This window comes from Lepisosteus oculatus, chromosome 19 (genome assembly GCF_040954835.1).
Source record: "Lepisosteus oculatus isolate fLepOcu1 chromosome 19, fLepOcu1.hap2, whole genome shotgun sequence".
Classification (NCBI taxonomy): Eukaryota; Metazoa; Chordata; class Actinopteri; order Semionotiformes; family Lepisosteidae; genus Lepisosteus; species Lepisosteus oculatus.
The window spans coordinates 11,309,923-11,326,719 of record NC_090714.1 but is presented as its reverse complement, the minus strand read 5'-3'; the positions used below and the strand labels follow the sequence as shown (position 1 = coordinate 11,326,719).

Here is a 16,797-nt window from a genome sequence, read left to right as displayed (position 1 = left end):
GATAGGGTTACCAGCGTGGATTAACAAGTATAAATATTATTTAACTTGTGCCCTCCGTTGTCGAAGGTCCAGCATGCACGCGTTTTATGATGCCCGTCCGTAAACGTGTCACTAATGTAAAGACTCGGGGGACCGTTGCCCGGGTCCGGAGTTGTTTTGGCACTCCTGGCACGCCGTAGCAAGCCTTGCGCTTCTGCACTGTCCAAAGGTCTAGTGCGGCTTGTATGTTATCGGTGAACAGCGGGATAAGGTGCGTTCACATTCGCACGCTTATAACAAGTGGTGCGGACTCAAAAGGCATTTTTTTTAAGGCATGGCTTCCGCGAGAAATTTAAATAGATTCTGGGAATGGGGCAGGAAGATTATCTGCGTCGGGAGGAATTACGCGGACCACGCCAAGGAGCTGAAAAACGCCATCCCCTCCGAGCCGGTGCTGTTCCTCAAGCCCCCCTCTGCCTACGTCAGGGAGGGGTCCCCCATCCTGCTGCCGGTCTACTCCACCAACCTGCACCATGAGGTGGAGCTGGGGGTGGTCATCGGCAGGGGGGGCACGGCGATCCCGCAGGAGGCCGCGATGGACCACGTGGCTGGGTACGCGCTGTGCCTGGACATGACGGCCCGGGACGTGCAGGAGGAGTGCAAGTCCAAAGGCCTGCCCTGGACCCTGGCCAAGGCCTTCAACACGTCCTGCCCCGTCAGCGAGTTCATCCCCAGGGACAGGGTCCCGGACCCCGGTAACGTCCGGCTGTGGCTGAAGGTGAACGACCAGCTGCGCCAGGAGGGCAGCACCTCGCAGATGATCTTCTCCATCCCTTTCCTCATCAGCTACATCAGCGAGGTCATCACGCTGGAGGAGGGCGACCTGATCCTGACCGGCACGCCCAGGGGGGTGTCGAGCGTGCAGGAGCACGACGAGGTGCAGGCCGGCATCGAGGGCGTCGTCAGCATGACTTTCCGAGTCGACAGGCTGTGACAGCTGGGGACGCGCCGTTAGGACACAAGACTTTCCAGCCAGATGTCGGAGAATAATAATAATAAAAAAAGCTGATATATATTTTTAAAAACACCTTTGTAAAAATTAAAGTACATTTTAATCTCACTAAATTTACTCGGTAATATCTGTTTGCCTGCTCAAATGTTCCCCAAAATTAAAAAAAAAATGGAGGCATAAGAATGGAGGACCATAGTCATGGATTCCTATATTCCTTGCGCTGTAGTAATCATTTCCTATAACCTGGGAATCGGAACTACTGCAGGAATTCTGAGAAGAATGTTTCCAGGTCAAAAAAGATGCAAACTTGTTTTTCCAAAACACATAGACAACGGATATGGGGCGGAGCGGTGGCTCTGTGCCTAAGGATCTGCGCCTGTGACTGGAAGGTTGCTGGTTCAAATCCTGCAGCCGGCAGAGGAATCCGGCAGAGCAAGTTAACCCCAGCTGCTCCAGGGGTGCTGTACAATGGTTGACCCTGCGCTCTGACCCCATGCCCTCTCCCTGTCTGTGTGTCTCAAGGAGAGCAAGCTGGGGTATGTGAAAAGACAAATCCCTAATGCAAGAAATTGTAATGGGTTAATAAAGAGATGTTGTTGTTATTATTATTTATTTTTTTTCTCTCCAACTCCCCTTCCCAGCCTGCTGAGTTTGGTGTTGTGAGCCGGTTAAGCGTCAACCTGAGCTTTATAGTAACTTAATATTGTTAGAAAACAAACTTGAGAAGCAATTCTAAACACAATGCAATGACTTACTTCTTTACACACAAAAAAACATCAGATTCTCTACATTTCTCCATTTATTTTCCATTAACCATCCGTCAGGCTCAATGTTCTCAATTACATTCGTGTGTGTATAGTTGAAAAATACAATTCCAATCATTTCACAATGGACCTGCACTCATTCAAGACACCTTACTCGGGTTTTCTGAAAATGGCGTCTATGAGGTTCTACTTTCCTTTCAGTTCTTGAACATTTACTTCACTTTGTACCCTGCAATAATCACATTGTGATGTAAAGAAAATAAAAGCTATCATGACATTAAAAAAAAAAACAATATCAGAGAATTTCATTAATAAGAACATTGCATCACTCAGTTAATGTGTGCACCAAAAATCTGATAAAAAGGAGATCAGAAAATGTACAAGATAAATTATATTCTATCTCATATTTGGCTAATGTTATTCAAATTAACAGTAAATGACTTAAAACAAGTCTTTAAACGCCAGATGGTAAAATTCAGCAATAAAAATATTTGATAATTTAGCTCATAGAGAGCAGATGTTTGGATAGTGTATTCTTTTTTGAAAAAAGGCAAAATTAACAATACCGTCCTGGACTTCTGCCTGTTTCGTATTCTGGGTTCACATTGCTGATCTCGAAAAGCTTTGTCCTGTTTCCACAGGGTCAGCCAGTGTGCAGGACAGCACATTCACCCTCAGACCACTTCTGGAATTGGGGGCTGGAAGCACCTGGAAATTAACAGCTTAAACTCGATGACTGTGGTAGGCTGGGAGTTTAGGAAAGGAGGAAACATACAGTAGAGTTAAGAGAAATTTCAATGTAAAAGGAGGGAATTAAAATCAAGTTAGAAAACCAAAAGCAACAGGTCATATACTTACAACTTTAGAAGTAAATCTCTAAATACTAGAAATGTTTACAAATCTTTGGTTCTAGAAGTAATGGCATTAAGAGGTAATTGTCATTATTGGAGTAGTCTGAAACCTGGTTAACTCAGTGACGGAAATTAATGTTGTATCAGTGAGCACTTTGTTCTTAGAAAATACTAAACCGATGTGGTGGGATAACACTATAAAAGTAACCTTCCAAATGTATTTGTGTCTTGGAATGTAGAAAAATATCTATTACACTTTTGAAATGAAAGAAAGAATTATACATGTAAAAACAACCTGATAAAAGACATGTTTTCAAACCTTATGGTAAACTTTGCACCTTTCCAGAAGGAATTTCCATTTCAGGGCTGTCTTCTGCCCTTCTGTCAGACAAATAAACTCTTCAGCCTGTCAACAAATTAAATAATCATCCAAGCTGGTGTTACGCAAACTAACTTTTATTTTTCAAATAGATGTACATCGCTGAAATAAAATGGAATTTACATTTCAAGCAAGCATAATAAAACTTATAAACTTACAAAATTATTCACAACTTGCAATTATACAAAGAAAAGTTATAAAATAACTATATTTGTATCTGGACATTGTGAAAAATATACTGCCTATTAAATGACAGCACACATGGAGGTTAAAAGACAAGAATGCATTTATGTACATTTTCAACAACATTGTGAAAAAGTACATAAAGTATTAGAAACAAAACATATGCAGTGGTCGTGATACTCACAGTGCAGCCCAGTGTTTTTTCTGCTGCAGTGCCAGACAGGTTGCAGGACTTCAGAGTGCCAGTGTGATCAGTGAGGTCCACCAGCAAATCAAAGCTTGCAATGGCTTCTGTAGGATTTCCTGACTCACTGCATGTGATGCTGGAGCAACTCTGCGTTTCTTCATTTATCAAAAACATGCATCTTGCACTAAAATGTGAAGACGATATTTTCATCACCTTGTTCCAACAGATTACACACTGTGTGCTTATGAATTTGTATTACTTTGGTAACATAAACAAGATCAGAAGCTGTTACTCTGTTAAAAGTATAGTCACTTTGAAATTAAGCACTGCTCCCTGGCTTTGTGTAAAGATCAGACATTTGAATTAGAAACACATTATTTCTGACATCTGATACTAGATTTCTATTTGGAACAAAGCACGCCATCCTTTGTTAAACCACACATGTCATTGTGTCTAAGAAAAATTAAAAAATAACTGTAAAGGTATTTGCTTTGACATTTAAACAGCTATATTTTAAGAAGATAGCTGTTGAAAGGCAAGCACTTAATGAAAATTCATTACAAACAGAACTCACCACCTGTTTCGTATTAATTTGGAACAAGATGAGTCAAGGTTCATTGTAGTGACGAAGGCATACGTGATTCCATAGATGGAGTCAGGCCCATCAAGATTTTCATGGGCTCTGAGTTTCAGCTGATGTACAGTGAATACATCAACAATAGAGTCCACTGAAAATAAAACAAATCATAAGTGCATTTCATTCACCGACCCTAAACCTTTATAAAAAAGCTGTTTACAGATCACTATAATGTCAAAGCATCAAGACTGAGGCACAGTAAATACATCAACAAGATTCCACTGAAAAATAGATAAATTATGGATGCATTGTTATGCATTAAGCCCAAGCAGTAAACTAAGCAGTATTGGAGTTATGGAAAGAAAGGAAAAAGGAAGGCCAGTATTTAGGAAAGCTGTTTACAGATTACTAAACAGCCAAATAATTAAGATGAATAATATAAATAAATCAGTTTCTGTCAAGCAAATCCACATATTGTATAACAACTAATTATAACATCTGTATGCAATTATTATACCATGTTACATACAGTTCACTCCATCTGCTGCCAGGTCATCTGGGTCATCCAATCCTCCAGTTTTAACAAACTCCCCGGCATAGTTGAACAGCAGATTGGCTTCTCTTGTGTCTAAAACATTTATGAACATAAAAAATTCAAATACATTATTCAAGTAAAATATAAAAATATATCAGTTACAAGCCAATAATTTTGACATTCTGCTCTAGCAGCTGAAATTCAAATCTACTCTTCCATAACATGCAGTTCTATAAACCTGGAGCAGAACTGTAAGGTTACCATTTGGTTTTCAATTACTATTTAGATTGATAGACAGTAGTAATGAACCATATGGGAAGTGTGTCCAAAGTAAATTAAGCAGTGGCTTGTCACTGACACTATTCTACGATGCTTAAAGGTTCTTTCCATGCGTTACTGAGTATGGAATATATACGTGTGAAGAAACTTGTTTTGAAGTGTCCCATACTGTATATCACCTGCAGTGCAGTGTAGAATTTCTTCTAGGATCCCGAAGTAAGAACAATTTATCAGTATGTTTCAAAGGAGCATTAGAGAAAAGGGTGGCTTAGGTTTCATGCATTTAACAGAGGGTTTTTAGCTATATAAGGTTACATATGGGCCAAGTCTCTAACATTTTATTCCTAGAATAAATAATGAGGTTTTACTTAAAAAGAAACACCTGGAAATGAGGCTACAGCCAGGTAAATTGAAATAGCTTTGGCAATAATGAGACAAGTTTAGGTAATTTAACTAGTGGTTACACTGAACCTATGAATCTAGTTATATTTTTTCTTGGTTTTATCCTGCTCTTACCAGGGTTGACAGTAATGATTGTTTTCGAAGTAACTGTTGCAGCCATACTGTGACGAAACCTGTCAAATGTAATTCGGGCATCAGCAATGAAGAGCACTGCAATTAAAAAAACATCAAGTCAATAATTCAAAAAAGAGTTCATCCCGTTCTTTTTCATGTTATAAATTTCTGTACCTGTCTCTATTGGGATCCATGTCTGAGCAAGATGAATGGCTTCATTGTCCCAGCTAAATTAAGAGATAATTTCATCACAAAACATGAACATATTCAAAACAGCATTTTAAAACTTATTTGATCTGAATCTTTAACCATTTCTCCTGCATCTTACCAGATCAAGGGAAAGGACGGTACAGTTTCATCAAATAGTTTTACTTCACACCTCTGTCCTTTGCGCCTGTCTGCTGTTGTGAAATACTTTGGTCCACCAACCTATGTACAACACATATACACTTAATTATAAAACATCTGAATTAAACTATTTTCTGTATTGCTCCTGGCCTTTGTAAAACACATACTCATTTAAATATTTTAATCTGTAAAACATCTGTATTCTCACTGTTAATTCCTGTAATGACTTTAATGTAATGTATGCAAAATTAGAATGTTCCATTAATTTCCCCTAGCAGAACACTACAATTTGGAAAAGCCAACTGTAATACTGCAAGACTTGGACCTTTGTCTTGTTGTGGAAATTGAAACTGAATCAGAGACATGCGTATTGCCATAATCATCTACATTTTAAGAAAGCTATCCTTAGCTTTTTAAGCAGAGTACTTCTGACACAAGAAAAATGGGCCACAGACCTTATAACTCCCTGTCCATCACATGCACTGATGAACTACAATGAACTACAATACTCTTAATACCAGCTGAACTCAGATAAATATGCACCACCTCTGGGAGATCCCTGGCAGAGGATAAATGTCATAAACTATATTACAAGCATTCACTAAAGGTCTCACCCTGCACTCCTACTGGACATTTTTATGGACAAAGGCAGTCAATGGTCCCTAAATCTAATGTCTTTGAATCGGGAATTAATAAAACTAGACAGAGGTGCTTACCGATCGAACTGCTGCCAGAATATTTATAACTTTTCCATCAAGGCTCTGCCCATTGGCAATAATGTCCCCCAGTGGGTAGAAATCTTGAGAATCCTTCACAGGCAGATGGAATAAAGAAAGAAGCCTGGTTTCTCTTTCTATGTCAGAGCATACCCTGACAGTTGAATGGTTTTCGCTCACTAACAGTTTGTAGAAGCTGAAAATAGAAGCATGTGAACTTGTTTTGAAATTTGCTTGGCTTTCACATCTCTTAAGTGAAATAGATGAAAAAGACCCAGTCAGACATAGTGGAATTACAAAGCAGTGCTCCTCACCCTTGTTCCTGGAGAGCCGTAAGATCTTCTTTTTCACCTGAGCTCTTAATAGCTTAATTGAGATTATTGACTTAACTGTTTTAGGTAAAGTGCTACCTAAACCGTCAGTTTGCAAATCTTTAGTTACTGAGGAGTAAACATTCAAATTCAAAATGGAACAAGCAATACACTTTGTAACTGTTTATAGCCTTAATTGTCAAGGGAAAATATATACAGTATTTACAAATTATAAACTGTATATAATATAGTCCCAGAAATATTTCGGGGGGCACTTTATATCTTGCCTTGGGGTTGATGGGTTGAACTGCTCCTCTTTCTCCACATCTTTGGTTACTATTAAAGGGTTTTCAATTACAACTGTAATAAAGGCAGACGACCTTGTCAATAGCAAGTAAATTAAAACAATTTCACCAGCAAAAAAATCTCTAAGTCTCCTACATCAATACAATATATTTTCATTATGCAGCACAGCTGCCTACAAATATTCAAGGTTATTCAATAGTGTTGACAGCCTACTCGGCTTAAAGTGATTATTGGTCATTTCAAAACAGAAAAAAGCAAAGCATGGAGTACTAAAAGACACTGACGTTGTCTTACCACAGTCTCCAATTCTGAAACTGTCTGACAAGGCACGGATAAAATTCTCTCTTCCCCAGGAAAAAACATTGATGAAATGGTCAGGAGAATCCTTAATTGTAAACCTGAATGTGTGTCTTTCTGACCCAATATCTGAATACAAACATGACAGTAACAGAAACTGAACAACCATCATTTTTTCTTTCATGATGTAAACACACAGTGATAAAATGACAAATGTTTGTATTTTGGACATTTATCATTTACAACACATCTTAAAGGCTTATATTCACAGAACCTAAGTCCATTTATCACATACAGTATGCATAATCTGTCTCATGTCTTCCTGGGTATTTGAAGCAAAAGTGCATAAAACAAAAATATCATAAAGAGTAAATAACCTATGCTATTTTAAACTATTTTAAGATCATTTTAAATATTAGGAACACAGCATAAGTAATAAAAATCTCAAGTCACCATTAGATGGCAGTGTGAACTCAGAGCTTTACAATCAGCCAATAAATGAATTAAGGAAAAGAAACTGTTAGGCTCCTTAAGTGGAGTTGCATTAAAAAATTGGTCATATAATTTATAGAGGTAATTTCATAACAACAGTCAAATCAAATAAAATGTGGTTGTTCTGTAATATGGGTGGATCTTAAAAAATGTTTTTAAAAAGTTTTACTTTTCAAGTAATAAAATAGTTATATGTAAAAAATAAATTCCTTAAGAGTCAGTCTTCATTTAATTACCACTAAAAATATACTGTACGCAACTTTTTCTGTCTGGAAAGCCTTTGATATCGGTCTTGCCAATAACAACTCCTTCGACATTCTGCAAAACACATAAATATACAATTGTAATGAGTCATAAACCTTTATGCACAAGTATATTTACAAAATGTTTTTAACATTTACAAACTTACACAATCCACGTTTTATACTACATGGCCGCAATTGCTGAGTACTGCAATTCTGTGGTTTCAAAGTAAGTTTAGCTTTTGAGAACTACTATAATGTAGTTCCACGGTAGTTCTTTATTAATGCTGAAAAATTAAGTAATGCTTCAGAATTTAGTCCATTTTAGAAAACAATCTGCAGCACGATATTACATATTGATGTTTTGGCATGCCTCACTTCATTGACTTGTCATTGAAAAATGTCATTACAAGTGACATTTAAACAAATTGTAAACAAATAAAATGTAACATACTGTAAGTATGCAGCTAAAGGAATGTTATTACTAACTGCAAAGTGTAACAAGAACAAGAATCTAGCAATACGTTGGACACCCCACTCAGTACGATACAGATACAGTGCAGATCCGATTTTCACCCTTGTGGATTCAAGACAACACTCTTCTAATTTTCTTCAGATGGTTGTACAGACAGTAGGGGCTAATAGACAGATACACTGTATAAATACCATACATTTATACAACAAAGAAAAAACAAACTATGGTAAAACATGGCCAGCTAAGCAACCTGAGAAAACAAAGCACCAAGCAATTTCAATTGATAAATACACACTCACTATTCAAGAAGAATTTAACTTTTAGGCTACTTTTCAGTGAAATTGGTAGTGAATTTCATTAAGGACTGTAATGCACAAGTAATGTTTTCAGAGAGGGAAAAAACAAGGAGCTACAGTAAATAAACACACCAAGTTAACCAAATGTTAAGGCTAATTCTTACTACTATTACTGCTGCTACTACTACTAATATTTTACTTACAGGATGAGTGGTGCTTGGGTGCAGGTCCGATATGGAAATGCAGTTCTGAAGTGGAGCATTAAATGACATTTTTTCACAACCTATAAATGAACATAAAGTACAGTTAGTGGTAATAAAATGATTTGCATTGGGTGGTTAACATAAGCAGGACCTTCTCCAAAAGCTGCCATCCAGCCCTTATATAAACTGGCCACCGATATAGCCTGTTCTGGTCCGTCAAAAAGATAACTGTTAAACAGTAACTCGGTTTTATATGTATAATATTTTACTTACAGGATGAGTGGTGCTTGGGTGCAGGTCCGATATGGAAATGCAGTTCTGAAGTGGAGCATTAAATGACATTTTTTCACAATTTTATATGGCAATTTTATATGGCCTACCAAATTCAGTACTGTTTTAAGGTATATATTAGATGCTGAATACGACATTCCAAACCCTTTAGAGTTTGAGTTTATTTTCTCTGTCTTTTAGTTTACTGGGAATAGGTTTAACCGACTGACAGGACTCTAGGTACGAAGGTGTGATTTCCTTTCCTTGTTACTGCTGGACGGACTTCGGAAATCTGGCATAATCACCACAACATGTACAGACACAAGATACGGAATATTTTAACATTTAAATACAAATAATATAAAATAAACTGTTTTACCGCGGAAATGCCGAAAACGTTTACTTCTGTCGAAGCCAATTGGGTTGATCAAATCCCGTAAGTGAATTAAAGAAAAGCGTCGTTCAAGAAGAAGTTAACACGGGCTGACCAACATGGCGTCCAGACATGACGCGCCGAGGCGCAGTGATGCGCGCGACAGCCTCACAGTCTGGACCCTTCGAGAAGGATGAATTACTGTATATATTTCAGAATAAAATAAAATAAAAAATATCTATATTTATCCATCGCTTCTGCTATCTGGTAATAGGTCAGCTTTACTCTTGTTTGCGTGAGTGCTCGTTATTTTGTTTTCCGTTAAAGATATACTAAACATGGTGATTACACTAATTTTATTAAATAGTGCGACGGTGAATAAGAATATCCTATATCGCATTTCTCCTGAATGAAGCACAGGGAATTGCATGTAAATCTTAAGAGTAACAATAAAATGAAATTGCCTCGGTGACTAAAATAGTAATGCAGACATCCGAAACAGTAATCTAACTAAACAAAGTAAATAAAGGTTTGTTCCATGCTGAAAAGAGAAGAAAAGAAACACAACGTTTCGGCTGTGGAGCCTTCTTCGGGTGTGTCATCCAGTGATTTATTTTACCTTACCTTAAGTATAACACATTTTATTAAAGCTGCAGTTGACTGGCTTACATCATGAAAGGTCTGGGTGAGATGTCTTTGGAGATGTGCAGTATGAAGTGATATAGGATATCATATTTTAATGTTTGAATTAACCCGCCTGGAAGGGGCTGATAAAATTCCCCTCCTTGTGAGGAATGAACTAGGGAGGTAGCTGCCAGGGAGAAAAAATGGAGGAGATCCTTTGGTCAATTAGCTACTAACTACCAAACAGTCCAGAAGGGCTGAGTGACCTTCTTTTGTTTGTAACGGTTCTATTGTTCTCTCCTGACTTTTCACTCTTTGAAATGATCTTATTGCAATTCTCAGTTCCTCTGGCTGGATTGCAGTCAGTGAGCCAAGGTCAGTGCGTATTGGGTTGACAACACTAAATACGTGTGGTCATTCTGTATAATATCGCCAGACTGTGGAATTATAGGTTGAAAGCATGTTATCAGACACACCAGGAGACTATCAACAGAGACCCTGACTTATGGCAGAACGAATGAATATTTGAGATAGTTCCTCTTGTTTTTAAGAGTTAAATAACGGCAGGACAAAGTTCATGCCTGAAAGATAGTATAAATCTAGTATTCCTTCTCCGCACTAAGCCTTTTCACAGGGCACTACAGTCTGACCTTCCAGCTCTTGGTTAGAAGGCCTCTCCCTCCCTAGCTGCCAGCTGAGCAGCCAAATCTCGATGTGACCTCCTGTACTCATTTTCGAGTTCTGATTCACCAGACACGTTGAACATTTCTCGTAAAAATGTGCTCTCGGCACCTTTCAGCAAGAGTGCGTTCAGGGTAACCGAGTCAACAAATTGTGTGTTGATTAATGATTGGCGTTCGAGACACCCGGAACAGCCTCCTGTGGCCGAGGAACATTTCTGCAAATGTTCGCCCTTCAGCACTGTGCCATGCTGGTGGCCTTCAGTCAGCTGGGACGACTCGCAAACAGAAAATCAGCTCACTGATGACCATAGCCAGAGACATACAGCTCATGGCCTGGGCTGTCGATGGCTCTTAGAGGATGAAAAAGGACCTTTCCAGTTCCTTGGGTTACTTTACCATTATTCTCCTCCATTTGCCCTCATTACACACCTAAAGCAGAAATCAATGCGGACCAGCGACCTACACGGACATGCCTGTAGTGTGGAGCTGCTGCCCTGTGGCTCTGAGTGATGGAAGCCCTCTGCTCTGTGTGCCAGCGAGGCGTCTCAGGCCCCCTTCATAACCTCATTTAGACCAGATGAAATGGCCACCACCTGGGCTCCCGTATTTATTATGTCAGTAAAACTCTTATAATTGTGCCGTGCCTATGAAATATGGACCCTCTCTCGAGTCGCTCCCGGGGTCAATAATTGGTGCTGTCCGCGGTAAAAATGAAACTTTAAATAAAAAGCGAAAGGTTGACGAAAGACAGCCCATTGACAGCCAAGAACCCTTCCCCTCCAGCAGACAGTAATAACTGCAGGTATTGATCGCGGAGACAAGTAATAGCCCAGATAAGAGCAGTGCCATTTACATGTAATTGCTAGGTACACAGTGCTACACCAGAGGATGAATCTGCCTTTCAGAGAGCCGTTTATTAAAATGACCGCCCCAGAAAAGGCCCCTTTTTATTTTTTTTTACAGAATGCAAAAAAAAAACCTGAAAAGAAAGCAATGAATCAGTTGGACCAATACCTGGATTTGTAATAATAATCCGTTTATCATTATTTTAATAAGGATCCGTTGCGTATAATTCTGTATAGGAACAAATAAAGGTTTATTCCACGTTGAAAAGAAACTCAACGTTTTGGCGGTGGAGCCTTCTTCCCTCCCGAAGAAGGCTCCACAGTCGAAACGTTGTGTTTCTTTTCTTCTCTTTCCAGCGTGGAATAAATCTTCACTTGTTCCTTTGCAGCCAACGCATGCTGACGCAGCTACCTCTTGAACTACTATAATCATGTATAGTCATATATAATAACATATACCACGATTATTTATTCTTAGTAGTAGCAGCAGTAACAGTAGCAGTAGTAGCCTTTAATAATACAGCATCTCAAATGTCAGTTCATTTTGTGCTCTCCTGGAGAGCAGGGCAGAAGGCAGAATGTCATTTTTATAGATCACTGCAGCACTGTTGCTGGTGCAGTATTTAGTAATATTGAATGGGAGAAAGCCGTATAGACTACCTATCAGGACAGATTCCCCACTCAGACGCTGTTTAAGTCAGGACTCCATAAAATCACGCCCTCCACACCAACTTTGTTTTACTTTCTGTATTCATTCGCACAGTTATTTACTCCTTTCTGTGAAGCTGTGTGAGTGACGAGCACAATGATTTGTTTCCATTACTCGTCTTCTTTTATAAGACAGTGATTAAGAAAGACTCCCCCCCCCCTCCAAAACAAATCAGCAGTGACACACAACTGTTCCAATACACTAAACCTACAAGATGATAATTGCTCAGAGTGTCCTGCTTTGCGTTATTTCTCGGTTTGCTGTGCCCTAATCAGCTCCGTGTGTTACCCCACTCAGAAAGGAGAGAAGCACTGCCCTGGGCCTGTGCATTGTGTTCTCCCAGAGACTCAGCCTTTTCTTTGATCAGCTTTTTTTTTTTCATTTAATGAATCAGTCGGGACAAGTTCCCCATCCACCTGATATGGCCAGGTGCATGGAGAGAACCGCACTGTCTCTGCAACGTGATCCAGCTAATTGCTCGGGTTAACCTGATATCAAAAGGTACGCTGTGCAGGCCTCAGCCAGGTGCTGTCAGTCAGCTGGGCACTTGGCTGATCCTCTGGGCTATACTCTGAGGTCTAAAAGAGACATATTATCTTATGTAACAATGTGTGTTTTTGCACTTAGCCAGTGAAATCTGAGAAGTCTCCTGCACGGCCCGGGACGCTGATCGCATTTTTGGACGAGGTGTCAAGGTGATTTCAGGACACCTGGACACCTCGAAGCATTCACTTTTATGTACCTCCACTTCTCCGTGGTAACACATTTTGAGTGGGCACAGGTGGAGCACGAATTTGTAATTCGGCAGCTCGGCCACATCCTGCGAAGTGCATTAGGGGTTGTTTGCATTAAGGGTAGCTCTCCTAACTGAGGGAACAGCAGCCTGACCATAAGGATGAGGCCGATCTTACCCCTCGTTCCTTCACTTTCTCACGGAATGAGCCAGGGAGCTGCAGCAAGGGTGTTGTGAGGGTGGTGGCGGCAGAGGAGCAAGAGAGATGCACAAAGGAAAGCCCAGGAGGTGAGATATAAGTAGGAGAGGGGACGTGGGCAAGACCAGAACCTCATCTTACACCCTTCTGTTAAATACCCCCATGAAGAAAAACGGGAAAGACAAGTCTGGGTCTCACATCAAACGCATTCCAGCTCTCGTGCTGCCTTACTGCCCCTTAAGAAGCAGACTTTGGCTTGAATCAGAGGTTCCTTTCACGCTGCACAAAACACTTGCTAAATTCCCATAGCAAGGACAGGGGTATGGCATCAGACACAATCAGAGACCATCACCAGGCTTTGGCACCCACTTTGGGATGCACCATTCAAGCTGTAGGAGTCCCACATTTCTGGATACTCCACTCAAAGCGCTTGACAGGTAATGGGAACTCCCCTCCACCACCACCTGTGTGTAGCCTCACCTGGATGATGCACCAGTACGCTCCCCACACACCAGCTCTCAGTGGGGAGGAGAACAGAGTAATGAAGCCAGTTCAGAGATGGGGATTATTAGGAGGCCATGATTGGTAAAGGCCAATGGGAAATTTGGCCAGGACGCCAGGTTTACACCCCTACTCTTTTTGAGAAACACCCTGGGATATGTAATGAGAGTCGGGATGCCATCAATATACTGGGGCATTAGGACCCTCACAGACCTCTTCCAGCAGCAACCTTATTTTTTCCCAGGTCTCCTGTCCAGGTACTGACCAGGCTCACACCTGGTGAGCTTCAGTGGGCTGCCAGTGGTGAGTTGCAGGGTGATATGCCTGCTGGCAAGCTAAATTAAGCATCTTAGGTAGGTACCAATATTTAAAAGCAATTGATAGAAGCTGTATGGCACAGAAGCACAGTCAGACATTGTGGTAGCACATCTGGACTGGTGCTCTCAGAGCCTAAAACAGAGACTGCTCATCAAGCTAAATTCTCTAGGTTTTTGCTGGGATACTAGAGAAACCACTCAGGATCACCAGAGACTCTGAGTTCACACTGTAAGAGACTGATTTTAAAAACCAAAAACCAAAAACATTGTTTTCTCCACAGTAACTCTTCATGGGAATCGGGTTATGTAAAAATGAAGTGTTCGGTCACGCGCCTGTATTGGCTTTATTGGTGGCTGCACATCTTGCTGCTAGCTGTGGAGAAGGGTTTAACTTGAAAGGAAAGTGAAGTCCAATTCTTCTTTTCATCCGTCTCAGACAAAAAATATGCAAATGTCAAAAAGAAATAAAAAAAAACCCACACAACAGCGCAGCCTGCTGGGAGGTCCGTGTGATAAGAATTTGCTTTTGTGAAACGTAAGGACCATTTAATTTGTCTCTGCAGGCTTTTTCTATTGAGCTCTAATTAATTATGAGGAAACCTCTGGGGGATTTCTGCCGGTGAAAAGTACAGTTTGGATAAGACAGTGAAAATGATTATTTTACGCTCATTGTTCAGTCTTTATGGGGCTGTGATGGTTCTCCTTTTGCTCAGGGATTTACTATATTTGGTGGCCCCCAGCTTTGCTAATCCTTTCTTTGTATGGGCGCATGTGAAAACTTAACCTTGGGCAGCATGCAGAGAGCCGACTGCTGTATCAGTCCATTTGCAGTCAGCATATTGTTGTGTGCATTTCTCTAGCGCAGCTGAGACAAGATATTGAAATCCGGGAGACAAAAGCCCCGTTTCTGAAAATAAGACTTTTTCAATGAAGAAATCTAGTACGATGTTTCAGCTGGATTTTGAATAAAGGGGAGAGTAAATGCAATGCCTTTTGTAGGAGCTTTTTTAACTTTAACTTATGAGAGCAAAGTTGATGGCTGCAATATTGTTCGTATTTGCATTTACAAAGCACAAATATTTCGGCACTTGACATTGTATTATTAGTTCATGATGCTTCTGTGAAGATCACAATAAAGACATTGGTTTGAGCTTGCTTTCGTTATATCCAAACCTCAATTTGATAATTAGCAACAAATACATACTGTACATAGAAGGAGAATGAGGTAGTTCAGGTGGGGAGCTGCGTCAGCATGCGTAGGCTGCAAAGGAACAAGTAATAGGTTTATTCCATGCTGAAAAGAGAAGAAAGAAAACACAACGTTTCGGCTGTGGAGCCTTCTTCAGGTGTGAGAAAGACAGAGAAGACAGCAAAGGTAATGTAGCATGAGAAAACAAAAGCCAGGAGGAGTCAGGAGCAGGGGAGAGGGAGAGTGGCCAATCAAGTGGTGCGAGGTCAAGAGAGGTGAGGAGAGGGGTGAAACGAAACCTTCAAATAAATAGAGAGAATTAGAAGAAAACAAGTTTGTTGTTGAGAGAAGGGGGAATGTGCGAACCAAGTTTCAGGATAATTTTAGTTTCTGATGTCTTTCTGCCATAGGAGTTAAGAAGCCCTACTTTGAGAACGCAGACGGAGAGATCAGTGTGATCATGGCCATCAGAGGTGAAATGAGAAACTATGGGGTTGGAAAAAAATCTTTAATCTTCACAGCCCTAACGTTCTCTGAAGTGGTCTCCCAGTTTTCTTCCTGTTTCCTTAATGTAGTTGGCATCGGGGAAGGAGAAGGAGAATGAAGGAGTACAGGCAACTTCCTCTGAAGTGACCACCCATTGAGTTAGTCACCTTTCGACAGATTACTGGATATGTAGATGCTTTCAAGACATTAGGCACCAACTGGGGTACATGCATGTTTCTCACTAATGTCAACAGAATGCCTGCAGAAACCCTGTGATGTCACAGAGGTCGCTGTGCAATGGGGAGCGAGGGGCGGGGTGAGAGAAACCCATCTGTCCAATCCCAGCCCTGTGTATGAAGACACTGAGCCAATGGGAAAGCCCAGTCACAGTAGGCTGGTGACACAACCCAGGCTTGAACCCGTGACATCTGGAACATAGAGCAAAACCTGCAAGTGAGAGCCTTCACCTGACGACCTCCCCAAGATGCAGTCTATTATTCTATGAATTAGCAATCTGCCTGCATGTGATCCGCCTTTTAAAAAAAGGAATGCTCTCAATAGCACACCTCTTTGCATCTTGACACCTAATTGTGCAGAGAAGGTTATTGTCACGAAGCATTCTCTCAAGATCCTATGCAGACAGAACAATCTGGGGAGGAGTGAGGAAAACACGAGGAAAAAGGCATGCAAAGGGGCTGGAAGGAAAACAGGGGACGTGTCCAAGGTGCGCTGGTGTTCAGGGGGGTGTGTCCAAGGCAAACAATCCAAAGGTGTCCGAGGCAAATCTGAGTACGATGCAATGTCCAAGACCGGGTGATCCATCCAAGACAAAACAGAGTTAAAAGCTGGAGTGTTGATCTGGCGGAGGGTCTGGGGAATAAAAGGGGGGTCACGGGACCAGTCGCTCCTTAGTCCCGGAC

The 16,797-nt window shown here is 40.7% G+C and overlaps 2 protein-coding genes across 5 annotated transcripts; one reads left to right on the top strand and one right to left on the bottom strand.

Moving 5' to 3' along the window:
* Positions 1-50: 50 nt before the first annotated feature.
* fahd1 (fumarylacetoacetate hydrolase domain containing 1) lies at positions 51-1,596 on the top strand. The gene has a single exon (XM_006637133.3). It carries the CDS (start codon positions 314-316, stop codon positions 971-973), a length of 660 nt encoding a protein of 219 aa, XP_006637196.1. The 5' UTR covers positions 51-313; the 3' UTR covers positions 974-1,596.
* Positions 1,597-1,772: 176 nt separating this feature from the next.
* Positions 1,773-9,728, bottom strand: meiob (meiosis specific with OB-fold). 4 transcript variants are annotated; one of them, XM_015360400.2, is made up of 15 exons: positions 9,598-9,728; positions 8,949-9,028; positions 7,969-8,050; positions 7,238-7,369; positions 6,925-6,997; positions 6,327-6,522; positions 5,591-5,691; positions 5,437-5,489; positions 5,263-5,358; positions 4,462-4,560; positions 3,930-4,083; positions 3,353-3,539; positions 2,926-3,012; positions 2,322-2,463; positions 1,773-1,984 (listed from the first exon to the last, which is right to left on the bottom strand). In XM_015360400.2, the coding sequence occupies exons 2-14, from the start codon at positions 9,015-9,017 to the stop codon at positions 2,356-2,358; spliced, it is 1,437 nt and encodes a 478-aa protein (XP_015215886.2). In that variant the 5' UTR covers positions 9,018-9,028; positions 9,598-9,728; the 3' UTR covers positions 1,773-1,984; positions 2,322-2,355. The 4 variants fall into 4 exon arrangements, with proteins under 4 accessions (XP_015215886.2, XP_015215887.2, XP_015215885.2 ...); XM_015360401.2 differs by having other exon boundaries at positions 1,773-2,501; XM_015360399.2 differs by having other exon boundaries at positions 1,773-2,463.
* Positions 9,729-16,797: the final 7,069 nt, after the last annotated feature.

Excerpts from the sequence above, each read along its gene's own strand:
- fahd1 (XM_006637133.3), top strand. The coding sequence starts at position 314 with ATGGCTTCCGCGAGAAATTTAAATAGATTCTGGGAATGGGGCAGGAAG.
- meiob (XM_015360399.2), bottom strand. The coding sequence starts at position 9,017 with ATGTCATTTAATGCTCCACTTCAGAACTGCATTTCCATATCGGACCTG. Across the intron at positions 6,998-7,237 it reads TTTCAGAATTGGAGACTGTG|TTGTAATTGAAAACCCTTTA; the intron begins GTAAGACAACGT and ends CCTTTATTACAG. Across the intron at positions 3,540-3,929 it reads AAATTAATACGAAACAGGTG|TGCAAGATGCATGTTTTTGA; the intron begins GTGAGTTCTGTT and ends TTCACATTTTAG.